This window comes from Sciurus carolinensis, chromosome 9 (genome assembly GCF_902686445.1).
Source record: "Sciurus carolinensis chromosome 9, mSciCar1.2, whole genome shotgun sequence".
Lineage (NCBI taxonomy): Eukaryota > Metazoa > Chordata > Mammalia > Rodentia > Sciuridae > Sciurus > Sciurus carolinensis.
The window spans coordinates 6333537-6354360 of NC_062221.1; the positions used below are offsets into that span (position 1 = coordinate 6333537).

General features: G+C 41.7%; 1 protein-coding gene across 11 annotated transcripts in view; it reads right to left on the minus strand.

Moving 5' to 3' along the window:
• The window catches only part of Veph1 (ventricular zone expressed PH domain containing 1), a 222698-nt gene extending 202493 nt beyond the window's left edge, over window positions 1-20205 (minus strand). For 8 of the 11 annotated variants that reach the window (XR_007110145.1, XM_047563389.1, XM_047563392.1 and 5 more), the window contains exons 1-2: window positions 19715-20205; window positions 14108-14392 (exon numbers count right to left, since the gene is read on the minus strand). Coding sequence is in view for 9 of the 11 variants with exons in the window: in XM_047563389.1 (XP_047419345.1) it covers window positions 14108-14245 (138 nt within the window). In the remaining 2 variants the exon portion in view is untranslated. Of the gene's footprint in view, window positions 1-14107; window positions 14393-19269; window positions 19306-19714 lie in introns of those variants that run through there. The other 3 variants (XM_047563390.1, XM_047563391.1, XM_047563393.1) reach the window with 3 other exon arrangements.
• Window positions 20206-20824: the final 619 nt, after the last annotated feature.

Sequence of the window (20824 nt, forward strand, 5' to 3'; positions counted from 1 at the left end):
TGACCAGAATATACAAGAACTCTAGAACAACATTAAGAGAATAAATTTAAGAATTGTTGGCATTAAAGAGAGTTTTGAGATGTAGCCTAATGGAAAGGATAGTCTCTTCAGAAAAATAATGCAAGAAAAATTTCCAAACTTTGAGAATGAGATGGACATCAAAGATAGGAGAGGCATTCACAATCCCATATCAATAAAACTAAAAAAAGAAACTCTTCATGAAACAATATAACAAAAAAGCCTAACATACAGAAGAAGAATATAATTTTAAAATTTTCAAGAGAAAAAAATCATACCACATTTAGAAGCAAGCCCATCAGAATTACTTCTGAGTTTTCAGCACAGAGTAAACCACAGGAGGGCTTGAAATGATATGTTCCAATTTCTGAAGAAAACAATCATTAACCAAGATTGCTATATCCAGCAAAACTATCCTTGAGAATCAGAGAATAAATAAAACCTTCCAAGATGAGCAGAAATTAAAAGAATTCATGGTTAGTAAGCCAGCACTATGGAAAATACTTAAAGATATACTACACACCAAAAACCAACTCCCAAAGCTCACAAATGGACAAATCTTATTTGAAGAGGAGCTAAGGAAATGAGAAATGGGACCAAATTAAACATTAGAAGTTAAAAAAAAGGCAGAAATGAGTAAACATCTCTCAATAATGATATTAAATATAAATGGTTTCAGTTTTTCAATTAAATGACATAGGTTGCCATAACAGAATAATAAAACAAGATCTTACTACATATTGTTTGTAAGAGATTCACCTTACAGACAAACAGCCTCAGGCTGAAATTGAAATGATGGAAATTGATATACTGTGCAAATGGAGGACCAAGACAAGCAGGAGTAGCTACTCTCATTGCCAAAGAAGCAGACTTTATGATAAAATTAATCAGAAGAGATAAGGAGGTCACTTCATTCTGATAAAGAGAATAATCCAACAAAAAGATGTAGTGATAGTAAATATTTATGCCCAAAACATTGGAGCACCTAATTACATAAAGCAGACACTACTTGACTTAAAGACACAGAAAGAGCCCAGAACAATAATACTGGGTGATTTCAAAACATCTCTCTCATCAATATATAGGTGCAGATATCAACTCAGTAAAGTCTTTTCAGACTTGAAAAAAATTATAAATCAAATGGACTTAACAGATATCTATGGAATATTTAATCCCCAAACAGCCAAATGTACTTTCTTCTCAGTTGTTCATGGAACCTTCTCTGAAACAGATCACATTTTATATCACAAAGGAATTCATAGCAAATACAAAAAAATTAATATAATTCCTTGTATCTTATCTGATGGAATGAAATTAGAAATCAACAACAAAAAGACATACAGAAATTATATAAACACATGGAAATTGAAAATACCCTTTTGAATGATGAATGGGTGATAGAATAAATCAGGAAAGAAATTTAAAAAATCAATAGAGTCAAATGAGAATAGTGATACAACATACCAGAATATCTGGGACAATATGAAGGCAGTTCTAAGAGGAAAGTTCAATAACTATGAGTGACTACATAAGAAAATCAGAAATCTCAAATAAATAAACTAATGATGCCTCAAGGTCCTTGAAAAAAAAAAAACCTATTACAAAGTTAGTAGATGGAAGGAAATAACTAAGATCAGAGCCATAATCAATGAAATAGAGAATTTTAACAATGCAAATAATCAATGAAATAAAGAGTTCATTCTTTGAAAAGATAAACATGATTGATAAACCCTTAAACTAACCAAAAGAAAAAAAGAGAAAACCAAATTTTAAAAAAACTAGAGGTGAAAAGGAATAAATCACTACAGACATCACAGAAATCCAGAGCATCAGTAGGGGGTATTTTGAAAATTTATATTCTAATAAATGGGGAAACCTAGTAGAAATGGATACATTTCTGGACACATATGACCTGCTAAAATTGAGTCAAGAGAATATATAAAACCTATACATACCAATAATTAGCAATGAGATAGACACATTAATAAAAAAAAATTCCAATAAAGAATAGCCCAGGACCAGATGGATTCTCAGCCAAATTCTATAAGACCTTTAAAGAAGAACTAATTCCACTTTTTCTCAAATTATTCCATGAAGTAGAAAGGGATGAAACATTTCTAAATTCATTATTTAAAGTCAATATCACACTCATACTAAGACCAGATAAGGACACATCAAGGAAAGAAAATTATAGATCAATATCCTTGATGAACTTAGATGAAAAAATCTTTAATAAAATATTAGCAAATTATATTCAGAAACATATTAAGAAGATTGTAGATCATGACCAAGTTCATATTATCCCAGGGATGCAAGGATGGTTTAATGTATGAAAATCAATAAATGTAACTCTTCACATAAATAGAATTAAGGATGGAAATCACAGTAATCTCAATAGATACAGAGAAAATCTTCAATCAAATTTGATACCCATTCATGATAAAAACCCTGAAGAAACTAGGGATAGAAGGAACATACTTCAATATCATAAAGGTTATAAACAAAAAAAAAAATCCCCAAATCCAACATCATAGTAAAGTGGGGGAAAAACTGAAAGTATCTCCTTTAAAATCTGGAATAAGACAAGGATGTTCGTTCTCACCACTCCTATTTAATATAGTGCTAGAAATTCTAGCCAGAGCAATGAGGCAAGAGAAGGAAATGAAGGGATTAAAAATAAGAATAGAATAAATCAGTTATCACTGTTTCAGATGATATGATCCTACATTGAGAATATTGAAAAAGCTCCACCAAAGGACTGCTAGGACTCATAAATAATTCCATAAAGTAGCTCATTACAAAATCAACATACAAAATAAATAGCTTTCCTATTCATTGCTAATGAGTCATTCATATAATGACCTCCTCAATGAAATCTATAGAACATTGAAGATAGAAAATGAAGAAGAAATAGGAAGAAGGAAAGACCTTCCATATTTATGGATTGGCAGAATTAAAATTGTTAAAATGGCTACAGTAACAAAAGTAATATGCAGACTCAATGCACACCATTAAAATAGCAAATGACAGTCTTCATAGAGTTAGGAAAAATGGCCCTACAACTCATTTGAAAGAATAAAAGATCCAGAATAACCAAAGTAATTCTAAGTCAAAAAGCAATGCTGGAGGTATTATGAAATCTATCTTCAAATTATACCTCAGAGATAATAGTAACAAAAACTTTATGGTGCTGGCATAAAAACAGACAAGCCAAAGTACAGAATAGAAGACAGAGGGACAAACCCACCCAGATAAAGTCAGCCATCTGATCCTTAACAAAGGTTCCAAAAACACACAATGGACAAAAGACAGCCTTTTAATAAATGGTGCTGTGAAAACCGGTCATTCAGTTATAGAAGAATGAGACTAGATCCTTATTTCTTGTCTGCATGAAAGTCAACTCAAAATGGATCGGACTTAAGAGTTAGAATCTATGCAACTCTTAGAAGAAAATGTAGGGTCAACACTTCAACAAATAGCCACAGGCAATGATCTTCTCAATAGAACCCCTAAAGCTCAGGAAATAATGCCAAGAGTTAATTAGTGGGGTTACATCAAATTAAAAAGCTTCTGCACAGCAAAGGTAAACAATTAAGAATATGAAGAGAGAACAGAATGGGAGAAAATCTTTGCTAGCTACTCTTCTGACTGAGGATTAATATCCAGAATACGTAAAGAACTCAAAAAGCTTACCACCAAAAAATCAAATAACCCAATTAATAAATGGGCAGATTAATTAAATGACACTTCTCAAAAGAGGAAATATAGATGTCCACCAAAAATAGAATAAATGTTCAGAATCATTAGCAATTAGGAAAATGCAAATCAAAACTATACTGAGATTTCATCTCATACCAGTCAGAAGGCAGTCATCAAGAATGCAAACAATAATATGGAGAGGATATGGAGAAAAAGGAACACTCTTACACTGTTGGTGGGACTATAAATGGAAACCACTATGGAAATCAATATGGAGGTTCCTCAAAAGACCAGAATGGAACCACCATACGACTTAGCTGTACCACTCCTCAGTATTCATCCTGAAGAATTAAAGTAATCAGACTACAGTGATATAGATGCACAGCCTATCACTGTATTGTAGCAGCACAATTCACAATAGCCAAACTAGGGAACAGTCTAGGTGTCCATTAACAGATGAATGTATAAGGAAAATATAGTAAATATACACAATGGAGTTTTAGTCTACCATAAAGAAGAATGCAATTAGGTCATTTGCAGAAAAATGTTTGGAATTTGAGAACATTATTTTAAGCAATTACGTCAAAATAAGAAAGTCAAGGGTTTCTCTCATATGTAAATGCTAGAGAGGAAAAAGAAAAGAAAGCTAGGGGCAATCTCATAAAAATCAAAGAGAGATCAGCAAAGGAAGGGGACTAGGGGGAGGGAGAAAAGGAGAGAAAGAGGTAATCTGGGAAATTATATTGGTTAAATGACATTGTTATATTGTGTGCCTGTATGGATATGTAACAATGAATCCCACCATTATGTAGAACTATTACACACAAATAAAAATATGGGAAAAATTAATTTATACTTAAATGTTATCCTCCCATACCTTTCTGCACACACAAAAAGTTTCTATTTTAGTGCCACACAGTCTAGTAGTTTTGAAAATATTTAAAATGGATATTTGGCCAGGCACAGTGGTGTATGCCTGTAATTCCAGCTACTCAGGAGACAGGCAGGAGGATCACAAGTTCGAGATCAGCCTGGGCAACAGCAAGACCCTGCCTCAAAAACAAAAACAAGCAAGATTCTTAACTCAACATTGGTAGGGATAGCAATACATCAAATTCAGCTGGAAGGGTAACAGTATGAAGAGCTGTGGGAAGTTCATGTGTATGTAGATAATGAGTTCTGTATTATACCTATGTCCAGTCAGCAGCAAATGGAAGATGATCAAGTATCAAACAAGTATTTGTTTTAGGAACATTAATATGTGAAGGATCTGTCATGGAACTGAAAATATATTGTGACTGCATTTGCTAAAATATTAAAGGCAACTAGTACAAAAACAGAATATATATCTTTTATTATGATTTAAACAAATTTTTTAGTTGTTGATAGATCTTTATTTTATTTATTGATATGCAGTGTTGAGAATTGAACCCAGTGGCTCATATATGCTAGGCAAGCACTCTACACTGAGTTAAATCACTGTTCTCAACAGAAGTGAAAACTGAAATACTAAAAACTCAATTAAAAAAAAAGCAGAAAATAAAATAAATAGAAATGTAGAATCAAGGAATATAACCCAAAACAAAATGGAAAAACACATTCAAATATACTACATAACACAATAAATGTAAGTTGACTAAATTTACCAATTAAAAAACATTTACTATATTTTCAATTTAGAAGATTTTAAAAACTTAGTTATATGGTATGTAAAAATTACATTTAAGTCATAATGACACAGAAAGGTAAAAACAAAAAGAGAAAATAGGGAACTACAACTGCAAAGAAAACAAGCAAACCTTATTAGGAATAAAGATTATTAGTATATAATAATAAAAGAAAAATTTCTCCAAGAAAGAAATAACAATACTAAATTTGTGCAAACATAATAAAGAAGATCTCAAATTTATAACACAAGTTTGACAAATTTACAAGGAAAAATTGACAAATCCAAAATTATAGTGGAAAAGTTTTCGAATATTCTCTCAGGAACTGATAGTCCATACAAATGCAAAATTATTGAGAATATGGAAAATTAGAACAATAGCACTAAAGGAATTCTCCAATCAGCATATTTAATATTTGATGCCTAATTATAAGAGAATACACATTCTTCTCAGGCACAAATTAAATATTTAGAGAATCAGTACAGTTTGTGAGATCAAACTCTCTGGGCTTAATTCTTGGCTCAGTACTTACTGACCACAGAGTCATGGTCAAGTTAAATTTTAACTTCTCTGTGCCTCAGTTCCTCATCTGTAAAATGGGGATAACATTAGTGCACTATCTCAAATGCTTCCCGAAGTAAATAAATATATTAATGTGGGATCCCTTAGAAGAGTTTCTGGCACACGTGCATGCTATTTACACAAGTATTAGCTATTGCTATTGACACAGATTAGCCATAACCTAGGTGAGAGAGAGTCTCCTCCACTTCCAAACAACTGATACTGCAGTTCACTTTTTCTGTCTACATAAATAAAAAATAAATTTCCAAATCACTGATGAGTCAAAGAGGAAATCACAACAAAAACAAGACAACATTTAGAACTCAGAGTGAAAATATATCTTGGAACTTCTGGAAAGAAATGGTACTTATCAGGAAATTTATAGTCTTAAATATATTATAAAATCAGAAAGTTTAAAAATCCAATAGTTACATAATCAAGGAGATTAGAAAAAGAATAGCAGAATAAAGCTAGAGAAAATACAAAACCAAAAACAACGTTTTAAATGAAATTAATGGGATAAAAGAAAGATCCCATACAGATGATTAATAAACCAAGACTTTTTAAAAGAAGACAAGGCTCTGAAAATATTGATTAAAAAATATGAGTGAAAACAAAAATAATAATTCTAACAATCTTAAATTAATAAATTTGAAAACTCAGGTACAGTGTAAAATTGACAAGAAAATATACTTTACCCAAAGTGATTGCAACAAAACTCCCAACTTTCCTCAAAGAAACTGAATTGGTTTTAAACTCTATTAATAATAATGGCATTAATAATCTATTATTAATAATAATAGTGATAATAATAATTAAAAATTCATGGTATCAAGAGGGTTTGACAGCTTTCTATGAAATCTTCAAGGATTAGAATATCACGACTTTGTAAAACTCTTATTTGCAATAAAATCTAAGGAAACACTTGCAATTTTATGAGATTAGTGTGTATAACTTGATGTCAAGGCCAGTAAAATCGGTAGAAGAAAGGACAGTGAGAGCCCATCGCAGATGTAACCATGGTTCCAAAACTCACTTAAAAATAGCAAACCGAGTGAAGGAAGCACTCAGTAACTGACAAATTGCATTTTATTCCAGTGACACAACAACGGCTTCGCTTGATAGGTCTATTTCTGCAGTTAACCACAGTAACAGGTTAAAGCGGAGAACAGATGCCTGGGTGGGGATTTAGCTCAGTTGGTGGAGTGTTTGCCTTGCAAACACAAGGCCCTGGGTTCAATCCTCAGTACCACCCCCCCCCAAAAAAAGCAGAGAACAGGAAATGTTAAGAGGATAGAAAAAATAGTTGACACAGTTAAATATACTTAAGAAAAGTGGGAATAAAAGGGATGCTCCTTAATCTGATAGGAGATGTTGACCACGATCCTGGCAGAAACCTCCCTTTAAGTCAAGGGTGGTGGCTGTGATCAGGGCAGGAGCCTGCAGGGATGGGCTGTCACAGTAAACCCATTAATCTCTACAGTTAATACGAGTCGATAACAACAAATACCTTTAAAACTCCCTTTAAATAAAAAGCGAGAAGGATCACACATTCGATTCCACCTCGCTCTGGAGAGCGAGGGGACAGTCATCAGATCAAAGGCCCGAGGGCGGGGTGGAAGGAGGTGACCTTGGAGATGACTGAGTGCAGGAACCCTTCAGAGGTGTGCCTCCTGCTGAGGAGCGTTCTCTGGACACGGCGTCCTCACCTCCTGCGTTCTACACCTTCCCATCCTCTGCCTCCTGTGGGAAAGGCCCGGCTTGCTGCTGCTCCTTTCCTCCAGCTCTCTCCCCTTCTAGCTTCAGTGACACCACTGCCGTCCAGCCGCACTGACCTCCCTGTGTCTGCATCTGGTGCTCTCCTCAGTCCTCCTCCTCTTGACCAGGCAGCGCCTGGGCTTCACTGTCCTTGGGAGTTACTTCCCATGGCTTTCGGCCTGCTTTGTGGGTGCTGGTCACCTCCCTGACCCCTGAGCACTGGGCCCAGGCTTTAGATTTCCTTGTTTTCCATCTCCACTTACTTCCTTGGTCATCTGACTCAGAGTCAAGGATGATTCGCTTCAGAATTATCATTTCCAACCAGACTTCTCAACTCCGGACTCCCATGTCCAACTAACTGCACCCCATCTCCTCCTGGAACCCGATGCTCAGTCTCTGCCTGTCCAAAGCAGAACCAGTGACTCTCCCCCTCACGCCCCTTCCTCAGCACCCCTCCCTGCATCTCCTCCATCAGTCTTCTGCGCCTTACCTAATGACAGCTTCATCATGCTAGTTTTTAAAGACAAAAACCTTCAAGTTATTTCCTAACTTGAATAACTTCAAGTTATTTTCTACCACATTCACATCAGCGAATTCTGTTGGTCCTACCTTTAAAATTTATCCAGATTCTGAATATAGTAATCTGCCCTTATCCAACAGAGATATGTTCCAAGATCCCCAGTGGATGCCTAAAAGCACAGACAGAACCACAATTCACAAGGTTTTCCTATGATGCCCACCTATGGTGGAGTTTAATTCATAACTCAGGCACAGTAAGACTGGCAACAATAACTAAGAATAAAATAGAACAATTATAATAACGTACTATAATAAAAATTATGTGAATGTGTTTCCCCCTTTCTCTTTGTCTCTCAAAATAACTTCTTATTCTATAGATCTCAGCAACCTCAATATATGATTTTTTTCCTTATTGAGAACTTATACTTTTTCACTTAAAGGAAGTGCTTTATGGCTTTTCTGTGACACACTCAAATTGCCAGCACCATTCTGTTTGCACTTTGGGGCCGTTGTTAAGTAAAATCAGGGTTGCTTGAACACTGTCTGATAACCAAGACAGCTACTGAATGACTAACAGGTGGGTAGCACATACAGTGTGGATACTCTGGACAAATGGATGGTTCACATCTGGGGCAGGCCAAACTGGAATGGCATGACATTTCATCCCATTTCTCAGAACAGCAGGCAATTAAAAACCTATGAATTGCTTACTTCTGAAATTTTTCATTTAGCACATTCAGGTCAAGGTTCATTTGGTTTATTCATGGTCAACTGAAACTTCCAAAAACAAAACCTCAGACAAAGGGGAACTACTACTCATCACCACCATTGCTCCATGATGGCCAATTTCTGTGGCTGCTTATCTGGATTGCTGCTTATCTGGATTGCTGCTGTGTGGCCTTCTACTTTGGTTCTACTTTTGCTTTTCAAAGCTATTCCCAAAACAGGAAAGGGAAAGTCACATCAAGTCACTTCTGCCCAGAGCTCTCTAATGCCTGCCCAGAGCTGTCCACCATCCAGCCTCCAATTCCCTCCTGACCTCTCTCCTATGACCTTTCCTCTTTGCTCCCTCCACTACAGCCATACCAGCCTTCTTATAGCTCTTCAAAAACTCCATGCCTCCACCTCAGGGACTTTGTACTTGGTGGTCCTTCTGCAAGCATCTGGGAGTATTCTTCCTCTCCTTCAAGGTTGGCTCAAAAGTCAGCTTCTCCGGAAGGACCAGCCTGTCTACCCTACTTGAAATTTCAAACCTCCACTCTCTATCCCCATCTCTGCTTAATGTTTTTATGCAGCACTTAATTATCACCTGCTAATATACTACCTATTTTTCTTGTTGATTTTATTTTCTATCTATCCTGATTTATGGATTAGGTCGGAGTTTTTTTTTTTTTTTTTTTTGGTCTATTTGCTTCTTTTGTAACCTGACATCCAGTATTAGCTCTGGCACGTACCTGGCACCTAATAAATAATGGCTAAAAAAATGGAAGAGTGTACCCAAATTGTTAGCATTAGTAGGAGAGTTGGTGAGTTTACTGGACCACTACACAAGAATTTTGTGTTATGATCACCTGAAAAAACAGTTGAAAACATAATTTACAAAAGATTATCACTTATAGTTTCAGATAAAAATATAAAATACTTTCAAGTTTAACAAAAGATATACAACATTCTTAAGATCCTTAAAAATTACAAATCCTCAAAAATGGATAGAATATGATGTCTGTAGATAAGAAGACAGTTGATAATGTTAATGACTTTGCTTTAAATTAATCTATTGACAAAAGAAATTCCACCAACATACCAACAGAATTCATAAAACTTGAGAAGCTTAATATAAAACTATTAGAGAACGAAACAAATTAAAGCAGATTTTAAGCAGAAGTTTATGGATACTTGTCCTACCAGACATAAATATGAATTACAAAGTTAAGAGACAAGTTACACATTGGAATGAGGGATGTATAAGTGACATCTTGTACATAGAGAGATGCCTAAGGGACAAGGGATTAATGCTAGAATATGTTAGATGCTCCAACTTAATAGAGATGTTTTAAAACCACAAGAGAAAAAAGAAGAAAAAAAAACCACACACATAAATAGGCATTTCTCTGAAGAGGAAACCCTCGTGGCAAATTGCAAAAGAACGTTTGAAAAAATGGTGGACCTCACTAATAAGAGGGGGAGTACACACTTAGACCACAGTTACATGCTGCTTCACTTAGATTGAAGAAAAAAATTAAAATCTGGTAAAAGAAAGCATTGGTGAAGGCACAAAGTCACCAGAACTCTCATACACTGCTGGGGGGGCTATAAACTGGCCTAACAGCATGGGAAAGCAATTTGGTGTAAATCTTAAGTTTGGAAACACAGAAATCCAGAACCAGTTGCTTCACTTTTTACTGTGCACCTTAGAAATACACACTGACAAAAATTGACAAATACAAGAATATTTCTTATAGCACTGTTTAAACAATAAATGTCAATCAAAAGAAAGATGGAAAAATTGTGGTATGTCCATACAATGGAATACTCTGTCCATTAAACAAATGGAATTACGTGAACCAGAATGGATAATGTCAAAAGCACAGCATTAACCCTTATGGTACTATTTATATAAAGTTTAAAAACATGAAATACAATGCTATTCATAATTTTTGAACCATGCATATGTAACAAAGAGATAAAACCAAACATGGATGAATATCACAATCAGAATAGTGGTTAACTTGGGAAACCTAAGGGAGAAGGCTTGGATTAGAAAGGATCATGATGTTTAAAGGGTTCAGACATGCCGGAAGGGGGGCTGACAGAGGAACATGTTTGTAAAGGTTTAAAATGTCACACAATCCACTTAAAATATTTTCAAGTTATCTCATTATAAGATTTGATTCAATCACAAAATCTTAGCGCATTACAGGATATATGCAGACAATGCATGATGTCACCATTATCAGTCATTGCTCTGGGTACTGATAGTGATCAAGGATGACAATAAACCAGGACACTACAGGGGAGGGTGACCAGATGTTGAGGACAGAGCAGCACTGGGAGCTATCTTGAGGTTCTCCACGAGCTTGGAACAAAACTGCCCTGGGAGGATTAAATGAACCATGTCCACTCTTCAGAGAGGGACTAGCCCACTAGTGGCCTAGCTTGAGACACTACCAGCACAAGGCATGTCCAGGTGAAGGGATGTGCCTCGAGGACGGAGGTTGGAATGAGGCAGTAACAGAGGAGGAAGAAATGTAATTAGTAATTGTGCTCCTTCTCTAGAGAAAGGCTGATCAGTAGTCTTGGACAAGAATTCTGCCCATGCGAGTAACAATTTTCCTAATAAAGGAACAAATTGGCATTCTAATTTAACTTCCAAACCCTGCATCTGCAGAGAGCTATTGGGATTGCATTTTACACACAGTGACAAAACTAAACCTCTGGACCTGAGGTTAAGGTCTATGAGGGCAGGGGGCACAGCCTTCCCTAACACAGGCCCCTCCTTTGTCACAGAAAACCCTAGGCCACCGAGAATGTCAAGCTGGAAAGAGAGGAGCCAGAAGTGAGACCTGAAGCTTAGTTTCAACGTTTCAAACTTTTTCTTGTAGGAACAGAGTTAGACTCTCAATTGTGGGGGTGGAGAACCAGAATAAAGAACAATGAGCAGAAATTCTAAAGAGCAAGGTTTCATCGGCTAAAACAGGGCACAAACCAGACATGGGAGCTTCCAATAGTGGAAGAGCTATGTGTTTACCAGTTAGAATTCCTTGATCAAAAGCAACAGGAAAAGTCTGGATAGCTCCAGCAAGTAACAATGACCACAGTAATAATAACGATAAAGACAAGAGGCAGCCAGGGATCTGAAGGAACAGCTGGAGTGCCCAGCTGGAAGAGGCAGGCAGCAAGGTGGCTACTGGACAGAGGGCAGGAAGCCCAGGGCTACATCTTGGGGTGCTACCATGATAAATCTTCCCTAGAATGATAGGAACTAGTTCTGACTGACAAGGGCGGATCCAGTCCCTCTGTTCCCCCTTCTGGTGTCAGGACAGGGCAGGGCAGGGCGGGGCAGGGATCCATCAGTGAGGAAGGCCCATCAAGGCTCCGTGCAATGGAAAGACTGTTTTACCACAGGAAAACTGAGGTCGGAGAAGGTTTCAGAAACCTGCGATGTCCTCACCCTTGCACATGCCGGAGAAGCCACCTGCTTGCGGGAATCCCAAGGAAGATGCCAAAGCGAGGAGGGGTCTTGTACTTGTTTCTGAAGAGGAACTGAGCATGACTGCTGAGATCCAGGGTCATCAGGAAAAGTCCAGTAAGAGAGACGGACCCTGGCCTGGTCAGGAGGGCGGATAAAGCAGCTAGCAGGGAAGGTAGTTACCAAGTGGGCAAGGGGGCTCAGTGGACTAATCGGGAGAGGAAGATAGGACTACTGGCATTTGTCACCCCAAATTTGATAATGTAAACTAGAAGTCGCCATTTTTCTGCTCTCCCTGCCGTGGCTACAGATAAACAGAAGTAGATGTGAGAGAAGTGAGTGGGTGAAGAAGACGAGTGGTCTCCTCGCCCTTCAGACCTGCTTCAGGAGCAATGCTAACCTTAACGTCCCCGCAAAGCTCCTGGTGACAAGGGATCTGCCAGCCTTAATGGTTAACCAGCGAGGACACATAACAGGACCTACCAGTCCTAAAATCCTGCTTTTGACGTCTGTAAGAACAAGCACTTGGTGACAGAAGCAGAAGAAATCATTGGCCACTAGTGACCTCTGGTGGAAGTGGGCTTTAGGGACCTCAGATGCTTTTGAGGTTTTGTTTCTTTTCCTATTAGAGAAAAACCAGTGGCCTATTTAGTCAACTTGTTTCCAGAGGAGTCCCCTGGTGAAGGGGACTGTACCAGGATCATTTTATATTTTGAGTCAAACTAAACTGATTAATGTTCTGGGGGAAAAAAAATGTGGACAGGTAATTGCTGTCAAAGACATTATCTGGGAAAAGAAGAGTGTTTGGGCAATGACGTCACTGGCCAGTGGGGACATTTGGCATGCCACTGGCAGCCAGCAAGGGGTCCTGCTGACAGGCTCCGAGGGCGTGTTCCGGCTGCCAATGTGCCTGTTAAAGGTCTCTTTATTACAGCTCGGGAGGGACCTGTTGTCTCTGAAACACGCACACATTTGCCAACTCAGGACTCTGCACTGTGGGGATGTGACCAGATGCTTGGTGACCAGGCCTCTGAGTGGGACTAGTGTCACAGAGGTCCAAGCACAACCAAGAAGGTCAGCTGCAGACGGTACTGGGCACTCGCCCTCTGTCCCCACCGGGAAGGGCTTTCAGAACAGGTGATCTTGACGTGGTGGAGAGGCACGGCGGGGGAGGTGCCTGGAGGTTTTTAATCTGTCCGATCAATAATGGGCGAGCTGAACTGAGTCGGGGTGGAGGGTAGAAAACGGAGCAGAGGAAGGATTCAAAACAGAGACAACGGGGTACACAGAGTCCACGTTAGTGAGCTCTGGGCAACTGTGCTCTGGCAGCAGAGGATCCTCGTCCTTGTGTCCCGTCACCTGGGAGGCAGGAGGTGTCACCTGCCCGCTCCCATTGTCCAGCCCCCACCACACACCCCACTTGGTCTACAGCTTGGTAGGTCTGTTTTTTCCCTTGAACTTGCTACCTCTCCTCTCCACGTCAATTCGAGAATGCGGAAATAGCCACAGAATTCCATGCTGGTCTCCACGGTAGGCAAAAGTACCCCCTGGTGCTATTTTTTGGAAACTACATAGCAGAGTTTAGAAAGACCAATGCTACTGTCCTTCATCTTCCTCCTGCAAAGCTCCTTCCCCCAGTCCTCTGGCCCTAGGACAGGCCCTTTCAGGGAGCTGGTCTACAAGCCAGTTTACTTACTGAAGATGAGCTAATTATTTTAATCTGCTCCAAAGCTTCTGTCAGGCTGTCTTCAATCTCAGAGTCCTCTAAGGAGAAGAGGTCCCCAGCACGTGAAAGATCTTTTTGTCCCAAAACCAGCCTGAACAGTTGATGCATGATGAGGGGTTTGATCAGTGGACCCTCCCCAGACCCCAAGCCATACGCTCAGGGGTCGGAGGTTAGTGACGGAAAACACAGCAGGAGGCCCTTCATGATCCACGCCAGGCTGTTGCAGTCCAGACTTTGGGTCTTCGTGGACACTCCCTGCAAGGACAACAATGACACAAAGTGACCACTGGCAGGCAGACAAGAGCCCAGACAGAGAACGCACAGCACAGAGAGAGACCTGGACGTGTGGGCAGAGTGGCAGACCCTGGCTTCATGGTCTTCAAACGATTTTTCTCCTTATTTTTGTCTCAGAAAGTGGTCAGAAATCATTAAGCTCCCCCAGAACTTAAAAGTTGAACCTTAACAAGCAGCGAACTCACACTCGTTTTTCTCCAGTTTTCCTTTTACATCTCCTACTTCTCTTTATGCCTCCAGGAAACAGGAAGCATGCCCGACACTCGCCAGCCTTTCCCAGATTTCCATGGAAATCAAACAGAAGGGGAGAATGGAAGGGGTTTTAGACCCGCTGCCCGGTGCCCGTTCCTCTAGAGCCTGGTGACGGACGCCCGGCGGGTCCTCCTGCCTGGAGTGCCTGGTGACTGTGGCAAGAGACGCTCTCCTCACGCTCAGCTCAGAGGTGGCCTCATGACTCACACGACTCCCATGCATTCCCCCATCAGAGGACAGTGAAATGAAGGCTCTGCCTGGTGTCACACAGTCCTGTGCGTTAACATGACCCTGACCTAGAACACTGACTGACGGGACAGCTCGGCAGCGCAGGCAAGAGGCGGCGCCCTGAGATCCCACAACCTCCTTCCGTTCCCACAGCAGGATAATAAAGTCCCACTGTACTTCCCACCCCAGGGACAGTTCACAGAGAGGAGCCCACTGACACAAATCAGATCTCTGACTTTTCTGATCAGCTCCGTTCCAGGCCAATCAAAATCCCAGACCCTTTGCACTGGTAGAGACCTCAGTAGCCACTTAACGGCCTTGGAGGGATGACAATTCCCCAGGGCCCCATAGTGGCTGGGGCAGACCCAGGGTCTGGGACTTCCCCAGGGTCTACAGTGAAGTGGAATCACCCGTATGTGCAGGTACACGCTCAGATAGTACGTGTCTGAGTAAGTCACTTGATAAAAGCAATGGATGATCTTTCCCAGTGTTTCACTCTGAGTGTGTTCCTGTGAATGTGGGTGAAAGGGAGAGGGAGGCTGGCTCCCAGGGTGGTCTCAGATTTCCCTCTGAGCTGTCACTGTAGGAGCGCATCTCTGTACTGGATGCAATTTTAAACTTTCAAGATACACACTCTCCACAGAATGTGGTCTCTACGTGGCAGACTTCTACGAGACTCTCAACTACGCAAGTTCTCTGCAGGATTTCACGCGGTGCAATTGATGGGCCTTTTGAGAGATCTCAGGGGCATGATTGCCCGGATGCAATTTTGCTCTTTTCTGCCAGCTTTAGAAATACAATGCCTGATACTCACATACCCTTGTTGACATGCCAGGTACAGATGCTCTGCAATATTGACTCATTTAATCCTCAAAATACCTATATGAGGATATGTCATCCCCACTGGCTGGTGGGGAACCCAGAGCAGTTAAATAACTCACTCTGGCCATGCAGAGAGTAAGCTGGAGAGCTAGGGTTTGGACCCAGAGACTCCAGTACTGACTCCAACTGCATAACCACTAAGATGTATTGACTCGGTGTAAGATGGGAGGCCACCATTGGGAGTAAAGGTCCTCAGAGCAACAGTTGCATTTAGGAATGAAGGCGGGGTCATAAAACGAGAAAATGAATGCCTCTGCTCTCCTGATCCTTGTCCATCTGGGATTTAGGCCAACTGGAGAGCGAGAAAGGGAAACCTAGGAAGAGGAAAAGAGGAGGCGGGGTGGAGAGGGTTTCTGGGTGGGGAAGGGCACAGCCAGGGTACCACAAAGTAGCCTGCATCTTGGCAGATGTGGAAAATTGAGTTACAATATCTACCCCCAAAAAAAGAGGATAGTATTTGCTAGGTTTCCCCTGAACACATTCTTCCTCCAGCCTCAGACATTTGCAGACAATCTCAGTGAAACAACGTCCAGGAAAACAGACGCTGCGTGGAAAGGCGTTCCCTCAACCAGCCAGCCTGTTGGACCGTCCCAGGCACTTCAGGAAGCAGAGGCAGCTGGCCACTGCACAGGGGAAGTGACTCTGGGAAGGAGCAGACCTGCGTGCTGGTGGGGGCGGGCACCCTCTGGCTCTCCCAGGTCCCTGCACTCGCTGCACCTGGGTGACACAGGTGTGGCATGCCACATTCCTGCTTTCCGTGTCAGCTGTTCCTCTGGAGTGCCCACCAAGTGCAAAGCCCTCTGCTGAACACCAAGTTGTCCAGCAGAGCTGTGTTGAACTCGCTCACACATCCAGGAGCTCAGTGAGGGACGAGTCAGCACCGTGCATTCTACAAGATGGAGTGACCGAGAGAAAAGCCATCTGGGTACTAGAGAAAGAAGTTTGGGGAAGCATGAGAGAGAGGGGGGGGGTCTTAGAGGAAGACGACAGGGGGGCTTATGAGCAGCACCTCTGAGGTTAGGTAAGATGTTCCCCGATTTTGTTCAATGCACATGTGCTGAGCCCACACAAAATCAAAGTTTGTCTGAGGTTTGAGATTCCAGGCCCAGCGTGGCCACTCGGTGGCTGTGGGGACTGGGGTGCATGCTTTCCCCTTTGATGGGTCTCAGTTTTCTCATCTGTAAGATAGGACTAATGCATGTCTAGTCTCTCTTGCCAGTTTCCTAAAGATCAGAGCTAATCATGTGCAAATGAATCCTTTGCAAAATAACAACACTCTTGGGGCTCAGAAAACTATACCCCAAGGTGGAGTCCTAGGGGAAGCGTCAGAAGCAAAGTTTCTCTCTGACCTTCTCCTGCATTCCTGTCTCATGTTCTCCCTTTTCTCCCCCAAAGTAAGTCACTGAAAACTGGACTTTCCCTTGCCCAAGGCTGGACATAGGAACTAGAACCCTTTCCACAAAGTAGGCCATAAAGCCTACAAATATGAATCTCCTCCTGCCCTTCCATCTTGGAGTTAGCCATAAAGAAATTCTCTGATCTACCTTATCTGATGGTAGGTCATAAAGACCCCCATTCCAGGGACAAATCTTTGCTAACTAACCTTCTGACTAGAGGATTAATATTTAGAATATGTAAAGAACTCAACTCAACACCAAAAAATCAAGGAACTGGGGATATAACTCAGTTGGTAGAGTACTTATTTTGTATGCACAAGGCCCTGGGTTCAATCTCTAGCACCACAAAAAAAAAAAAAAAAAAAGAAAAAGAAAAAGAAAAAAAAATCAATTAACAAGTGGGCAAATGAATTAAACAGACACTTCTCAAAGAGAGAAATACAAGTAGCCTACAAATACATGAAAAAAAGTGTTCAACATCATTAGCAATAAGGGAAATGCAAATCAAAACTACACTGAGATTTTATCTCACATCAGTCAGAATGGAGTCATCAAGAATACAAATAATAATAAATGTTGGGGAGGATGTGGAGAAAAAGGAACACTTTTACACTGTGGGTGGGACTGCAAATTAGTACAACCAATCTGAAATCAGTATGGAGACCCCTCAAAAGACTAGGCATGGAGCCACCACTTGACCCAGCTATACCACTCCTCAGTAGTTATCATAAAGAATTAAAGTGATCATATTACAATGATACCTGCATACCCATGTTTATAGTGACACAATTCACAATAGCCAAACTATGGAACCAGTCTAGGTGTTCATCAATGGATGAATGGATAAAGAAAATGTGACACATGCGCGCACACACACACACACACAGAGTAGAATTTTACTCAGCCATAAAGAAAAATGAAATCATAGCATTTGTAGGAAAATGGATGGAACTAGAGACCATCATATTAAGCAAAATAAGTCAAACTCAGAAACTTCAAGGTCATATGTTTTCTCTCATATGCAGAAGCTGGAGAGGAAAAAGGAAAACAAAGGTGGGGGTGGCTCTCCTAAAAATCAAAGGGAGGTCAGAGAGGACAGGGACCCAGGGGCAGCAGGGAGGGAGAGAGGGGCGAGGTGCTGGGGAGTGATATTAGCCAAACTGTATTGCTCTCTTGTGTGCATGTATGAATATGTAGCAACAAATCCCATCAGTATGTACAACTATAATGCACTCAATAAAAAATGTGGAGAGAAAGGCCCCCGTTCCAGAGGGGTGCTGCCTGACACCAGGCACCAGAAAGAACAGCAGCAGACAGGCCTTGCTGGGTCTCCCACTCAGTCCATTAAAATTAGGTCACACCCTCTCTGTTCAATCAGATTTCCACATGGCTGTCCATGCTTCACTGAACCTAAGCTCAAAAAATGAACGTTTCACCTTTGGGTCTTTGGGCCTTGGTTTTAATGGCTTTTGTGTCACATAAAACTGTGATCAAATACATTCACTATGCTTTTCCCTTGCTAACCTTTTAGTATAGGAGAGTCGGCTGTGACCACTTGACAATGGCAGGAGAGAGATCCATTTTTGCCCCTACACAATCAACAACCAATGTCCAGAGGGCGTTTGTCATGCGTCCAGCACGACTCCAGGGGTTTCTCAAGTACTGAGTCTGAATTATTTTGAAGATTCCATGGGAGGAAAAACTGAAGTTCAGAGAGAAAAGCAACCAATAGACTGTTGGCGCTGGGAGAGTAAGTTGCAGAGTTAGGGCTGAAGGCACTTGGTCTTTCAAGACAAAGCCTTCGGGCTGCGTCCCTCATCGTTAAAGAAGCACCCCACATAGTGCCCTTTTCTGAACGAGGATTTGGGAGTCAGGATATTTCTTTTCCAGCAACTTTGGCCCATGTTTTGCGCAGAAGTCTGGCTGCTTCTGCGGGTCATTTTAGCAACAGCAGGGGTCAGAGTCAAATCAAGTTCTGCCTCATCTCTTGAGAAATTCCTTAGGCTTGTGAATGTCATTGTCCTGAGGCTTGCAGCCCCACACACACAGGCACACGCCGCACAGACACATGCAACACACCTGCGCGTGCACACTCCGTAGAAGGCTCTTCCCCAGGCACCTTCGTCTTGGTTCCCCCATCCACCTTTTCAGGGAGGTATTATTACTGACGAGGAAAGAGGGCCCCCGAGGCTAACCACTGCACCGCAGGTGACACACACAGCTAACACTGTAGACCAGGTAGGTCAGTCTGCAGGTCGCATACTTACTACAGAAAGGGGGCGGGGCTTATAAAATTCTTTTTTATTCCGTATCTTTCATTTCTCTGCTGCAGGTTTCTTCCCCTAAACTTGAAGCGACTCTGACCTGAGGCCCACCCGCTCATTATTTAGGTTTGGTTCCCGGTTTGTTTTTAAGCAGGTGGAGTTGCACCAGCTTTCCCTAGGAGGACACAAACCCACGGGACACGAGGAATGACTGCGGGGACCCTCCCCAGGAGTCGCGCTGTCGCGCGGACTCGGTTTACCTGCAGCTCGGCGCACCTGCACCTGCGTGGCGGCTCCGCGGACGGACGGGCGCAGCGGCCCGAGGCGGAGGAATGCGAGGAACGCGGAGCGATCAGGTGACCCGCACCTCCCCGGCGGGACCCGGAGAGCGCGGCTGGGGCCGACGGGAGCTGCCCAGTAAGGAGAGCTGTTGTTCACAGAGACAGAGCCGCCTGTGTTCCTGAAAACCTGCCCTGGCCCTGGAAGAGGGGCGGGCGCGCAGGGCCCGGGGCGGGGGCGGCCTGCGCAGGTGGCCTGCCACCGAAGGAGCCCCCGGGACTGCGCACTGTGCTGGAAACGCCAAGCGCTGTCACGAGTCTCAGTTCCCGCAGAAAGCGTCCTGCTCTGCCCCCAGATCAGTGCTGCCGAAAGTTTAACATGCAGGAAGTTGCTAGAATTCTAGGCGAACGTCCTCCACAAACACGCATCTGACTATTCCACTTTATTTGCTGGCAAGGTCTTTGTGAAAATCTACACGGACCAGATATGCTGGACTTTTGTTCTTGAACATTGCAACAAAGCTCAGGGGAAAAAAAGTTTGTCTTGCCTAATCTATTGGTACGTCAAATAAGCAAAGGGCACCAAAACCCTCCCTTATTCTTTGAAAACAGAACCACTGTATGACCCAGCTATCCTTCACCTCTCCGTGTGTACCTGAGGCAATTGGCATGCTACCGCGCTACCTGCATGCCCATGTTAATCGCAGAACGATCTGCAACAGCCAAGTTACAAAACCACATTTAAACTGTAATCCCTGTTCTTACTTGTCTGTTGCTGAGTAGTTCTATTACCCATCAAATCATTTGCTGGTGGCAAAACAGAGGCAGGTGTCCTTTAGATGAATCCATCTTCCGGATCACATAGGTATGGGACACTGAGCCCCAGGAGAACCACTCCACATAGGTGAGGTCAGTCACTACTGAACCAGGTCACAGTCACCTCATGAACCTTCTTAGACACCTGGTGATCAACCCTCAGGCAGAGTACAGTGCCCACAAAAGGTTTCTTTATGAAACAGAGAACCTAGTCATTCAAAAGAAGGCGTGTTCTTCTTTAGTCATTTTCCAACTTACAGGATGCTACTGAAGTCT